The sequence below is a fragment of the Antrostomus carolinensis genome, unplaced genomic scaffold (assembly GCF_000700745.2).
Source record: "Antrostomus carolinensis isolate BGI_N321 unplaced genomic scaffold, ASM70074v2 scaffold6861, whole genome shotgun sequence".
In the NCBI taxonomy this organism is placed as follows: domain Eukaryota; kingdom Metazoa; phylum Chordata; class Aves; order Caprimulgiformes; family Caprimulgidae; genus Antrostomus; species Antrostomus carolinensis.
This window is the reverse complement of record NW_010291990.1, coordinates 45,266-60,145: the sequence shown is the minus strand read 5'-3', so window position 1 is coordinate 60,145 and position 14,880 is coordinate 45,266. Positions and strand designations below refer to the sequence as shown.

General features: G+C 38.6%; 1 protein-coding gene across 1 annotated transcript; it reads left to right on the top strand.

Moving 5' to 3' along the window:
• Nucleotides 1–1,055: 1,055 nt before the first annotated feature.
• Nucleotides 1,056–12,277, top strand: LOC104531796 (mRNA-decapping enzyme 1B; the record flags this gene model as incomplete). The annotated part of the gene is given in 5 exon segments (XM_010176795.1): nucleotides 1,056–1,184; nucleotides 1,929–2,381; nucleotides 2,384–2,764; nucleotides 10,087–10,335; nucleotides 12,197–12,277. Coding segments are annotated over 5 exon segments (1,293 nt in total), but the record flags the coding sequence as incomplete, so codon positions are not given.
• Between the last annotated feature and the right edge of the window lie 2,603 nt (nucleotides 12,278–14,880).

Sequence of the window (14,880 nt, the reverse complement as noted above, 5' to 3'; positions counted from 1 at the left end):
TTTTTGGAGGAATGAATGAGAAACCAAAACTGATCATTCCTTACCCAACTATTAGTCTTGTGGCATAAAATTTAGAGCCCATCAAATTCACATAATTAACTATGAATATTCTTGTTAAATAGAATTAACTTTTTGTTAGATAATCCTTTAAAAAAATCTTTCCAGTTTCTTGGTTTCAGTTGTATCAAGAGATGGTGAGTTCCACTATACTGTTTTCTTTTCTACTGACAGTGGTGTTCCTTGTATACCCAATGCTTTTTTTAGTTTCATTGACTATATTCTTAGTTTTTGTACAATGTGAATAACACCATCTTATTCACCTTTTCCTATTCCATTTATTATTCCTCTTTCCTGCAGCATTTTCTGTGCGTTTTTTCTTAATTAAATCACACCCTTCTCCTTCATGTCAATCATTGCATATCCCTGATCACTCTTTGTCATCTGTCTCTGCCCATCTTTTTATAAATATTGTTATTAATCCTGTCATATTTAATAAGAAAACATACTGATTTTACAAATTGATTAAATCTTTAATTATTTTTCTGTGCGAGTTTATGCATCCTCTATGAGTTCTCACAATGTGGCATATTTATGTAAAAGAGTTTGAGTTATAATTCCAGTTTTTAACAAAAAGCATTTAAAATGTTCTTTATGGGCACATTAATCCTTCATGTATCTAAACTACTTCTAGCTGCCTATTGATGCAGGAAAAACATGTCTGTTGCTTGGTTTCTAAGGTACTTTATTTATTTATTTATTTAAAGTGCTGGAAAAGCAGAAGGTAAGAAAGATAAATGAGATTTAAATTAGAGGGAAGCCTAATACTCAGGGAATCTTGGCATCAAGTGTTTATTTTTACATCTTCTTTGTGGTTTTAGAAAATCAGACTGCAGTGTTATAGTTCTTTCAATAGCACAACATTTCATAGTCAGTATTGCAACTGATATTTTTGGTTATTGAGTGCTTGGCTATGTCTGGATTTTACTGTAGTGGAGAATTATAGGAAAAGTTACTGTCCCACTTACTAAAAAAAAAATATTTCTTTTCTGTTGCAGTGTAAGACTTGCTCAGAGCCAAAACAAATGACCAGTTCCTCTGCTATCTATAACAACCCCAACCTAATCAAACCAATCCCAGTGAAGCCTAGTGAAAACCAGCATCAACGAACATCTCAGCAAAGCAAGGTAAAATGTTCTGTGTGTTTTCTGACTAGTGCTGCTGTAATCCAGTAACCATGTAGGAATATTTTCTTGAGTCAGAAGGTCAGTGCAAAAATTTGAGGTGGAACCAAAGTAAGGAATTATTTTAATGAAAAACTAATCTCTTTTCTAAAAAGCCCCTATCTCCTACCATATGATGTGGAAGCATGTAAATTACAGACCTACTGTTCTGATGGAGCAAAGAAATGCTAGTCTTTCCATTTTCAGATGCTGCTTTGATCACAAGCTGGTCTAGTCAATTGCTGGACCACATTTTTTGTGTTCTTTTTCTTTAGGTGAATTCAGTTAACCTAAATAAAGAAAAATCTCTTGATATTACCTTCAAGCTAAATCACACTGCAAAATCCTAAAAACTGAATTCAGCTGTGACAGGGAGATGCACAAGAAGTGGCCCTGCTTCACACAAGGGGAGATTTCTGTCTCTAATATTGTCCTGATGGCTGAAACGGGAGATGCTCTTTCACGGTATTTGAAGTGAAGCTACTGCTACCTCTCAGACTCACTGGTTTTCTCCCACATTAGCAGCTTGACAACTGTCATCTTGCCCTTCCTATGTGACAAAACTGTTAAAAATGCTCTTGGGAGAAAAGAGCATAGCAGTTCTCTCAGCTTTTCCTTGAATAGTGCTGGATAAATATTGTTGCCGCTTAATGTAACTTCTGCATGAGAGAACTCTTATTTCCTTTTTTTTCCTTTGTCCCCTCACAGAATGTGGATCCTGAACCACAGCACTTGTCTTTGACAGCACTTTTTGGAAAACAAGAAAAGCCAGATGTCTCAGAACCACTTAATAAACAGCATCAAGAGAATCTTCCTGTTAGGCAAGGTGTGGTACGTTCACTGTCCTACGAAGAACCTAGCAGGCATTCGCCCTCTGCAGAGAAGCAGCTTTGCCCTGCCATTCAGAAGCTTATGGTACGTGGGACAGACCTTCATCCACTTGCTGAGTTTCCTGAGAACCGACTCTGTGAAAATGGCAATATCCACCCTGTGGGTGAGACACTCACAGGACTCTTCCAACCTGTGACTTCTCATGGTATTGCAACATCTCATGTAGTTCAGGATACTGCTGGCACTCAGAGCTTATTACAGAAATTACAGGGGCAATCAGTGACTAAAAGGGACCCCAGTGCAACAGGATCTGTGAACTCGACAGCTTCTTTTTTTTCAGCAGGACTCCTGCTGCTGTTGGAGCACCAGCAGCACCTGTGAACAACATGAGCCAGCCACCTTTGGTGTATTTCAATGGTTCCCTACCAGGCCAGACCTTAGAGTCTCAGACCCTTGGTAAAGAACAATCTAAACTTCCTAGACAGACACTTTCTCTCTCTGGCAATCAAGCAGCTAATTCTGGGGTGATTTCACCTCAAGAGCTACTGAAAAAACTCCAGATAGTGCAACAAGAACAACAGTTGCATGTATCCAGCAGACCGACCTTGGCAGCTAAGTTTCCTGTTGTTGCTCAAAATACTAATACACTGAAACCACTTGATTCCTGGATAGAAAAGGCACCGGCTACAGAAAAACAGAGCTCTCTCTTTCAGGTAAATGGGCAGCTTCAGAATTTTAAATAAATTAAATAAAAATACAGCAATCTTTTTGATCTCGGAGTTTTGTAAGGTTAGTCTCTGTTTTGTTTTGGCCAGTATGTTCTTGTTACTGTCATATTCTATGTTGCACATCATTCATTTTGCAGGTGATAACATCAAGTAAGTTATGATTTAGCAAGCTGTGATACCGTAAATACTGAATGCTGCATCTCTTCCATATCAACAGTGACCAAATATACTGCAGTCTTGGGTTTTTCCAGGAGCACTGTGAAAAGTCACGCAGCTTTCAGTTGCCATACTTGGTCTCGGGGTATTGTGTGTAATTGCTAGCTATTGAGTGTAATATTTTGGGTTTAATAATTATTTTTTCTTACAAAATTAGTCATAATTTTCTCTGTGCGGATACGCGTTCCTTTGTATGCCAGTTGCTAAGAGTGCTAAAGGTGCTTAAAATGTCACTTATTTTCTCACAGCAGGTTTTTGAAGTATTTGTATATTGCTAGATTAGTCAGTCATCTTGTACCCTAACTGCTATTCATTAGATATTTTTTTTTTTAATTTGCTATGTATTATTTTGGAAAAAAAGGTGTTGTGCCTGAATACCTTAAAGAAAACCTCACACCCCTTAATTTTGGTGATTGTGACCCTAAAAATCAGATTGGTATCTTTAAAAAATTCAGGAGATGTCAAGAGACTGTGTCTCTCTCAGGAGTACATTTTTCTGTTCTACAGAAAAAAGCATCATGTGCAATTATAAAATGTCCCATGCTGGGCAACTACTGACTTTGTTAACAACTTAATTCTCTGTAGCATCTTCGACACTTGAATGTCTTTGAATGCCCTATTTGGGGATGAGCGAGCATCTAAGCCCCTTTTAACTTCTTTTGTTGTGGGCAGACTGTCCACGAGACTTGTGTTCTACTGGAGTCTGACTCGTATTGAACTGGAGTCTGGAAGTTACTTATCCAAACGATAAATCATTCACCTTTTCAGTGTAAAAGCTGCTTTTCTATAGCAATTTCTTAAAAAGCTGAATGAAAGAGTACAGAGTACTTCCGCTCGCTCCAAGAATCCTCCTACACATGAAGAGGCTAAACCAGTCATTTTGGCAATGAAGGGCCACATCTGTCACTAACACTGATTTCTAATTTTGTGGGAGAGGTCAGAGGAAAGATGAATTTAATATAACAAATAGCCATCATTATTTTTATTCTTTTAATTAAAGCAACATGACTTTGAATCTGTGTGAAAGAGTTTTTGAGAGGATTAGTCATTGAAATTGTTCAGGATCGGTTGCTTGCAAATGGTTGCTTACAGATGATCTGACTTTCCAGTGGAAAGGGAATGAATCAAAAGAAGATCCAGAGTCACAAAAATTTTACTTCTGTTTTCACTGGGAATGGAACTTCCCTGTTATAAATGAAAATGATTGTCTGATTCACAGGTAAATGTACAGATAGTGTGGAGACTAGACTCCTTTGCCCAAGTGGCCAAGAAGGCCAATGGCATCCTGACCTGTATTGGGAATAGTGGAAGGAGTAGGACCAGGGAACTTCTCTTCCCCCTGCACTGGGCACTGGTGAGGCTGCAGCTCGAGTGCTGGGTTCAGTGTTGGGCCCCTGAGTCCAAGAAGGACATGGAGGTGCTGGAGCGTGTCCAGAGAAGGGAACGGAGCTGGGGAAGGGTCTGGAGCACAAGTGTGCTGAGTTCCCTTGTGGCTGAGGGAACTGGGGGTGTTGAGCCTGGAGAAAAGGAGGCTGAGGGGAGACCTTGTGGCTCTGTGCAAGTCCCTTGGAGGAGGGTGGAGAGAGGTGGGGGTGGGTCTGTTCAACCAAGGCCCAAGGGACAGGACAAGAGGAGATGGGCTCCAGTTGTGCCCAGGGCAGTTGAGATGGGATGTGAGGAAGAATTTCTTTGCTGCAAGGGTTCTGAGGCATTGGCAGGGGTTGCCCAGGGCAGTGGTGGAGTCCCCATCCCTGGAGGGATTGAAGAGTCATGTAGACACAGTGCTGAGGGACATGGGTTAGTCGGGGACTGGTCAGTGTTGGGTTCATGATTGGAATGGATGATCTTCAAGGTCTTTTCCAATCGAGGCCATTCTGGGATTCTGTGGGACATAAGATACTCCTCCTTTGAAGGTAAAAGTGAAATGAGGCAAGTACCAGTCTATACATTATAAGCCAGTATGCATAAATAAAACATGGCAAGTATCCTGTTATATTTTCAGATGAACAATCCATGTTGGTGCTGATGTGACCTATGACTTTGTGTATATTTGAAAAAGAAAATTATGCCAGCATTAGTTGCTGTATGGAAAGGGAATTACTGACGTCTGACATAATACAATTTCAATAATTATATACTTGAGTAGAAATAGAACAATAGCTTGAGAGAAGAGAAAAATCCTCACTGGAACAAGTCTCATTCACTGCAATTATTGCTGCAAGTTTGCCTTAAAAAAAGGCAACTAAGGAAACTCTCCTCCGTCTCATTTTGCATAGCTGTGAGCACACCAAGTAGATTGAGACTGCTTAGGAGTGGCTTTACAGACTGACACAGCCACAGCTTTTATCCAAACAGTATTAGGTACAGTTCTTCCAACACATTTAAGTATTGTTTATGAGACTTTAATACATAAAATAAAAATGGGGATGAAAGCAACACTAATTATCGTTTAGGACACCTAAAGCTCTGCAATCTGGAAGGAATTTTTACATGCAGCAGATTGCCAAAAAAAAAAAGGGGGGGGGGGGACGACTAAAAATGAAGGAATGAGCCTGTTTTCCTGTAGGTTGCCATGAATTAGCCACATGAAATATTCCTACTGCTGAAAAAAAAAAATTGGAAGATAAGAATTTGAAACCACTTTTAAAACCAACATTAATCTCTTTATAACATCTTCGCTGTAGACCAAAGGCTTTAAGTGCTGCCATGCCTGCAGACAGCCACTCCAGTGAAATTGAATTGGCACAAATAGATCTGCACATGCTCATGCAAAATTGATCAAAGCAGATTCTGACAACAAATGCAGCAAAAGGTTTGTTCTGTGATTATTTATCTTTTGCTATTGCCTCTTTTATTACAATGCGGCATAGAGAGAAAGGAAATTCTAAAAAGTCTTGACAGGAATAGAAAGGTATCTGGACAGTGTCTGTTGTTGGAAAAATCATCTGAAAGGAACACGCTAAATCCATCAGCAGCACTAAGAAAATGAAAGCAATAGTCTTTTCCACAATTGACACATTACAAGTCCAAGTTTAAATTGGCTTCTGCTGCAGCTCCATATGGTGTAAGAACTGTGATCTCCCACATAGAAAGGAAGAGACCAGTTACCAAAAAAAATAAATAAAAAAAATTTTTTAAAAAAAGAAGGAAAAAAGCAAAAGATGAAGAATAATACACGGAAGCATTCAGTCTGGTCTGGTGCCAGCCCTCTTCTATGAAGTATTCCTTATGTGGACAGTGAGTAACATGTGCTTAAGAAGCAATAAAAAAGCATTAATCTGCAGTGGGCTTTTAAGCATATGCTTAGTGTAAGGCATGAGCCATCCTGATTATAGATACATGCATGCTTAAGTGTTTATGTTAATCAGAATTATGGTTTTAAAAGTGCTTACAATAACCTTGACACAAATTTATCTTTTCTTCAGAAGGCCCCTTACCTTGCAGCCCATTTTTTCTCATTTCTTGGAGCGTTTTCCATCAAGAATGTATTTTGTACGTTGTGTTACATCTTCTGAATCTCTGCGTGGTACCTGGTATCTTTGTGAGCATCACACCATTACCTCTCAGTTGTCCTGACTGCAGTTTCAGCATGACATTGTAAACATGCACAGGGTGAATGCAATAGGTACATTAAACATGTTTTGAAAAGTAATTTAAGATTCTGTAGGTAAACATCAATTAAAAAATTCTGAATTAAACTTGAAAGACAAAGCAACGTTAGCATTGTAGCTTTATTTTATAGTAACTGTCTTGAAAGTTCCCGAACCATTCTTAAATTAAATGTTGTCAATTTTAAGTAATGCCACTTAAAACAAGTTTGAGGCCCACAGCAGGCACTGGGTGCTGATGTTCTAGAGGAACACTTCATGCACATGGGATTCTGCGCGCGTAGCAAGCAACGGAGGGTGCCAGTTTGCATTGCAGGAGATGCAATGCATTCCTTACTTCATGGTGTTAGGTGAATTTGCCAGCTCTCATTTCATCTAGCTGCCAGCAGCCACACAGAATATCAAACAGATATTCTCAGTGAGCGTTTGTGCTTCAGAGAAGGAATACTATGTGCTGCGATGATTATTTTGCACATTTTTTCATTGTTCTTGCTTCGTTGCTGCACAACTGACGGTAGACTCCTACTCTGTTATTAGTGACTCAGAGATTTAAGTGTCAACCTGATATAAAGCTGGAGATAATTCAGTAGAGGCTGGATGAACAAGCAACTCAGGTGAGATTCTGTATTTTTTTAGGGAAAAAGTCGATCAACAGCATTTTGGAAGGGCTGCTATGTCTTGTAAGAAATTACTCCAAGCTAAAAGATCAACCCAAAAGCTCCTATGTCCCTACAGAACATTTTCAGTGCTTTCAGCAAAAGTATGGTGCTATAGGAATTGCACTGGTAATGCCAAGATCAGTGTCCCATTTTCTGCTGGTTGTCAGTTGTCCCAGTGGCTGAAGGTGATCTGAACTAAATCTAAAAGGAAAATGTGCCTTTATGGGTTTTTTTTTTTTAAAAACCACGCTGTTTATGTAGAAGTTTGTTAAATGGCAGAAGCTTTGGGCACGAACTGTTAGGAAAAATACATTTTGATGCTTGCATACAGAAACAAATGCTGTGCACTGAGAGAACGGTACATATATTTTCCATTCTTCTGACACCAATACTTTAAGTTTTGCAGTAACCTGTAGATATTGGCTGTGTCACCAGTAGATGGCAATATTGTTTAGTCCATATAGAATCATAGAATGGTTTGGATTGGAAGGGTCCTTAAAGATCATCCAGTTCCAACCCCTCTGCCAGCAGCAGGGACACCTTCCACTAGACCAGGTTGCTCAAAGCCTCATCCAACCTGGCCTTGAACACTTCCAGGGAGGGGGCATCCACAACTTCCTTGGGCAACCTGTTCCAGTGTCTGACCACCCTCACAGTGAAGAACTTCTTCCTAATATCTCATCTAAACCTCCCCTCTTTCAGCTTAAACCCATTTCCCCTTGTTTTGTCATTAACTGCCCTTATGAAAAGTCCTTCCCCAGCTTTCTTGTAGGCCCCTTCAGGTATTGTCCTACCAAAAAGCTGTTTCTATCCAGTGAAAACAATTTTTCATGTCTTTTAAACCACAGTGTTATACGTGTTTGACAGCAGGAACTGTATATTATTAAGAGCCCAGTTTGTCTCGGGTTTTGTTTATTTGCCTTGGACTCTAGAGAGAAATGTCTTTTTATTTTGAAGGACGTGTCACCCAGGTCTTTGACATAGTAGAGTCAGATGTATTAGTTCATCTCTTCCAGCTGCTCTTTTTGCCTTGGACTCTAGAGAGAAATGTCTTTTGATTTTGAAGGACGTGTCGCCCAGGTCTTTGACATAGTAGATTCAGATGTAATAGTGGGACAGTTCATCTCTTCCAGCTGCTCACCACCATCCCTTTGCTGGAGGTTCCTGCCCTTGGAACACAGGTTGTATATGCATTCTTTAAATCACATTAGGAAGAATCATCTGGTTTAAGTAAACCCTGCCAGTTCTGCTTGAGGTAAATTAAAGAGAAGTTACTTCAGCTGTATGGATGAGAAGAGTATAAAAATGTTGTGATAAGTGTCTGGAGGTAATCAGTCTTCCACAGGGAGGAGAGCAGTCTTCTCACAGGACAACATCTATTCACAGTCTGAAGGTCTTGCTCCACAGAGGGATGTCACTTTGGACTTACATTGGTTTTCTTCTAGAATTGTTTTTCAAGCAGAGGAGCAGAAACATATGCATTACCTTACTGTTTGAAGTTAACCTACAATGAGTTAAGAATATCTGAACTCACTCAGGAGCTTGTAACACAGCCCTGATGATTGCTGTTGTGATTACATGTCATAGAGTAGGACTGTTTCTCTTTGTATTGTAGTCTAACTAATATTGTTCAGAATGTCTTGGGTTGAACAATCATAACTAGGAGTGAGACAAGCTACAAAATTAGGACTGTTCATTAATATTAAACTGTGTTGGTTTGCATACCTAGGAGATAAACCTCAGTTTTATTTTCTTAATTCTGACTTTGCTTCAGAATTGGAATGTAACCCAGGACACAGAGTGAAGTGATTCAGTAGTCCTTCACCTTTATACGGCAGCAATAAATCATGCACCTGTCCAAAAGAGAAGAGCTTTGGTGAGCTCCTGTCAATTCCTCTGTATGTTCTGTTCTTTGAAAAAGAACTTTGAAAAAAAATTGGATACTTGAATAGTGAGGAGATGGCTGATGAGGATTAAGATTTATTACTAGAATTACCTGGAGAGAGCTCTAGTGTCTGCAAACTGAGTGAATAAACTTTCCATTTTGTTGTATGTTATATCTGATTTTATTTGCTAGTCCTGAATGTTTTACAGTTTCAGGTGCATTGTGAAATTTAAAAGTAAAATTATTTGACATCTATCTTTGCAGGTTGGCATGGATATGATACTGAGGCAACTTGCAGAACTCCTGCAGCATCTAGATTTTCCTTCTCTTTGAGGGCCTTTTTGATTTTGTCAACTGGGTGTTGGGTAGGAATCGTTAGGAATGGTTATTTCTGACAGTGCCACCAGCTCACTCTGGCTCTTTAGATAAATCACCTAATCTCTGTTTTCTTTCCCCTCTGCTTAAGTGAAATAAGAAGGAAAAAAAAATTTATAAAGTAATTTGAAAGTTAAGATTGGAAAGTACTTTCTAGTATTAGGTACAAAAATCAGTGACATCTGCAGGTAAATATATTCTCAAAGATTTAACTTCACAACTTACTGTCCCTATGTAGAATACTTCACAGCTGTGTTCTCTAAGAGTGCTGATATTTAATAGTAGTCTGATTGCTGTAATAAAATGTTCTTTTATTAAGATCACTTGCCTATCAGATAGATTTAATCACACTTGAATCCGTTGCTGCAATGTCAAATTGGATGGAAGACCTTTTAATCTGGAAATAGATGGTATAGGTAGTCCTGAGCTGAAGTTTCACATAACTATATTGATCTCCAGCAGTCTCTGTACCTGTTGCCAATCAGTCTGCAGTTTGCATCATCTTTATTCCCATAAAATTAAGTAGAGAGCTTTAATTGATGACTTTATTTTTTATATGGACAGGTAATTTCACCTCAACGTATTCCTGCCACTGTGACTCCTACCTTGTTGATGTCCCCAATGGTGTTCACGCAGTCCACACCTGCTCTGCCAAAAGCAAATGAAAGTGGGAGGTTAACAGCAGCAAACCAAGAACTTGCTGCTAGCTCAGCTAACCTTCTTCTACCACTGCAAACCCCAGAGCCACCCGTGGTCAACAGCAGCTCGATGACGAAGATGCAGCTGCAGGAAACACTTCTACACCTGATCCAGGTAAAGTGCCAAGAATTATCTTCTGATTAAAATCCTGGTTTCCACTTTGATATAAACACCCTATAATTGGTTGCATCTAGAGGCTAAATGAGTAATTAAAATAAATGAGGGAAGTTGTGCTACTTACAGCTGCATGTTAGAGGAGCACCGTGGCATAGAGCATGGATGTGATAGCCTCTCCTTGCACGCTGCTAGCTTAACTGCATTTTGGTTAATGCATCTGGTTTGGGGTTCAGGAAAGATAATGAATCTGATGGAAAAGAAAAAAGATGACTGAAAGCTTCCTAAGGTTGGCCTGTGAGCCAGAGGGCTATCTAGTCTGTTTTTAGGTAAGGGTAAATAATAGGTGATGATCCTAGCTGCCAGACATTTCAGAGATGCATGTTAGCAGTAAAAGGAATTCAGATGGGAAATTAAAATTGCAGGATGAGTGTAAGCAACTTCAAAGTATGGGTTAGATAACCTAAAAATATACTAGTTCGGTCTATTCATTGTAATTCTGTAGTTCAAACACTAAAATTCCTCTTGTTGCAGTTATTCAGGCTTAACTGTGACAAAGCATTAGCCACATTATGTATGAGGTGATTGTTTACTGCTCCAGGATGATGTGAGTGATGATGAATATTTTTTTTTTTCCCTAACTTGCCATGTGATGAATATCTGAAGAGTAGAGGTTGAGGAGAGGCTTTATAACTAAAGACGTAAATAGAGATGCAGGTTTAAGGGTCTAATTTTGTAGGCCAAAACTATGTGCCTGTATGATTTTGGAATTAAAATAAAAGTCGTCATTGGAATGTCAAAGTTACTCACTTAAAATACTATTTAAATTACAGACCCAGAAAGAAAGTAGTATCTTTTACAAATTAGAAGCTTTTCCCATTTTTCTCTGTGTTTTTTAGTTTGGGATTAAAAAAAAAAAATAAAATTAAACAATCACATTATCCTGTCTTTACAGACTTTGAGGTTCTGGGTAGTAGGAAAACCATATATGAAGTTAAAAAGGAAACTAGTGTCCTGGTTTTTGCTAGGTTAGGGTCAAGGGAAATTGGATTTTACCCTCAGAAACTGTTCTTGTATATTTGACTCTGCTGTTCTTGGTGGTTAGGATTAACTGAATTACCTGGAAATTACTGCCAATTTCTTACCCATTACTTGCCATTATATAAAACTACAATCTCAAATACTCCTGATTTTTCCTCAAATAGTATCTTGATTTTAGTTTTTGTCATAAATTTACGTGAGCTACTTAGGACATTGTTTCTTAATGTGGATTGACTTGTTCTTGCACGATGATCTTTAGAAGGAAAAAGTTAAACCAAGTATCAGAGCAAAAGGAGCAGCATCAGTTTAGGAACATTAAATCTAAGAGCTAAAGAAGATGCAAAGATTTGCCCAGGTAAGATTTAGTATAGGATCAAAACCCAGAGTGTTTCATTGTTCCTCCAGACATGCTTAGAATCATCACTGACCTAACGGAGGAGACTACTTGAGGAAATCCCTAGGTAAATTAAGGCAGAGGGAGGAAATTACAGGTTGTATCATCACTGAGATAATTGTGCATGAATAGGGAACTCAACTCCAATGTGAGTTTGGAAAATCTGCTTTCTGTGTGCTCATTAGTTCTTACAGAAATAGTCGTGTTTGCTGCAATAAAGTTTATATTCACATCCAGTTCTTATAAGACTCTTATCAAGGCTTGGAAATAATACATATTTTTTTGGTCAAAAAAACCTTCATATTGCTTACCTTTTAAAACAGAATAAGGTTGAAAAGTATTTCATCCATGAAATGGGAAAAACTTCTCATCTCTTTAGTCGAGAACGCCTGTCGTTCACTAACAATTACCTGTTTTGTTTTTCAGAATGATGACAACTTCTTAAATATTATTTATGAAGCATATCTCTTCAGTGTGAGGAAGGCAGCAATGAAAAAGTCTATGTGAAAGATGATTTAAAAATTCAATTTCTCTTGCTTCCTGAACTGCAGGAAAAAGGTTTCTGATTTTTTTCAAGTACGTTTGAAGAAATGAATGGTCTTAGGCATTTTGGGTACATACAGGTTTTGCTTGTTGGCAAGTACTGAGGAAGAAGAGGGGCAGAAACGGGTTGTGCCTTTAGGGAGGGGGAGCATCACCATACTGAAGACTTAATCACAAAATATCTTAAATTATTTTTCTTATATTGGTCCATACTTGGATTTGGTTTCCCTGCCTAAGGACTCAGTTCTCGGAATTCAGTTTCCTTTTTTACTTGCCGTGTTGTTTTTCCTTGACTGAAGGTTTATTTGCCATGGATTTCCTCTGAGAGATGTCATCTGCAAGTGTCCCGCTGAACGTGCCCATCGAGCCACATGGTGGCAATGTTGGACTATTTTTTGGGGTGAAATCTTAGAAGGGGAAAGTCTTGGGAAGACTGATCTCTATCACGGTATAGTTGTCTGCAAAGCCATTTAGATGAAATGTCATGACTTTCCCCCCAAGTTTTTGTAGCAAAATCTTTTTCTATTTTAACGAGAATATTTTTAGCTAGCTGTAGAAATGGGACTCTTGAGGGGGAGGGTTTGTTTGTGAATGTACTTGATATGAAGATAGCTCTGGGGTGGCACTGGATTCATGTTTCTGTTATTCCTGATCCAGTCTGCATTATTATAAGCAATGTACAACTTTGGTAAGGGAAAGACTACCTGGTGTAAAAGTCCTATTAAATTTTTTTCTAGTGTATTCTGGGAGCACAGTGATCTCATTCATCCATTTCTAAAGAAAATAAAATTAATAATCCCTATTATGTGCTGATTTCATTTTATTGTACCATGGACTATGGATTTACAATTGTTGGGTCACTTGTATTTGTATGACTTTGAAATGTTTTTACACTTGACAAAAGACACATGAGGTTTTAACTCGATTAGAATAAATGACTGAAAGAAGTTTTATGTATTTTTTTTTAGTAGCATCTGCTGCTGAAGTGCCAGTTTACTACAGTTCAGGAACCCAGAGTTGTTGCTGAGGAGGCATTTCTTTTCTGGGTGCCAAGAACACACACCTGTAATCCATAAATGAATATACACTCTTCTTTACTATGGGCATTGGTGTAGGCACAACTCAACTCAGTAGCCTCATCTGTGAAGGTTCCTCAGTGTAAATTTGGATGCAGGTTTTAATTAGTATTACTGTAACAGAACAGTTGTAACTATTCAAACAGTTGCCCTCAGCCCCCATACGTGTGGCCTTTCTCAAGAGTAAGAATGTGACTGGAGGGGGTGCAAGGAGAGGGGATTTGCCTATGTTCCTTCAGAAAGGCTCTAAATCAATATAAAAAAAGAAGTCAAGAGCCTACTTTCTTTATCCACAAGTGAATAACCCCAAGAGACCCATGAACTGCCAGACTTTTCTGACACTAAGTAGCTCGTAGAGAGCAAGTTGTATTCTGGTTCCATTTTGTTACCAAATTGCTTACAATTCTTGCAGATTCAGTGAAAAGAACGTGTTGAAGCAGATACCACTACGAGCAGACTTTAAAGATAGCAAGTCTTAATTCTAATCCTGTAGCCGTTATAATTTATGTATCCATCATAATTTATAGGATTCCAATGAATTAATTGGTATTATTTCTGAACAAACTGGTGTGGAAGGAATTGGAATCTCCACAAAAGAGTTTGTATGAGACCAAATACATGTGTAATCGGTGTCTGTGATGCTGGATTATCTGAGTGTGCAGTTTAAAGATGATGGGGACACGTAGTTAAAACCTAATTTGACATGTAGAACTTTGGTAATTGGTGGGTAAAAATAATCCCTTAGCATCTCAAGCTGTGTTTTTGTGATAGGTTGTCTAGTCATGGGGGGAATATTTTTATTTACTAAAAAGGCAAGTAGAAATTTTAAAAACATCCTTATTTATTGCTTTTCAAAGTCAGGTATCATTTACAAAAGTCAAAGGCATATTTTTTTTAAAACATCTGTTAACTCATGGTGCTTATGACAGCAGTAGTATTGGTACTATGCTTGACAAGCTGAGGCTTATCTTAAAGCAGACAAGGATGGAGCTAATTGAGGGTTTCTTCTCACTGTCCTTCCTTCTGGTTACGTCTATACCAAGTAACACTGACAGAGTTGAATCTCTCTCACTGTATTCTGAATTATTATGTATTATTAGCGAAGAAAAGAAGGGTAGTTGCTAAAGAAGGGAGTGCTGCTTCAGTTGACTTGCATGCTTACTAAGAACAGCTGAGGTAAGAAGGTAGAACAGGCTCAGAAAGAAACTCTCTGAATTTTATGACAATGAAGAGAAGAGGGAAAGTAGTGAGAGAATTCTGTTGAGAGGTGAAGCTGAACTTCTTGTTTAGGTTTCCATTGCAGAGGGCAGGATCTGCTTCTTCAGAGGTATTTGGGAGTAGGAGGCTGAGCTTGGAGTCATACTGGAGTGTAAAACTGTGCTCTGCCCCTTTGTCTTTTCTTTCCTCTGCAGAGTGAAGTATCTGTCTCAAAAAAGGCTTTTTCCAGAAATGTAGTCAGAGCCTTCCAGTGCCATGGAAAAGCTGGAGGAT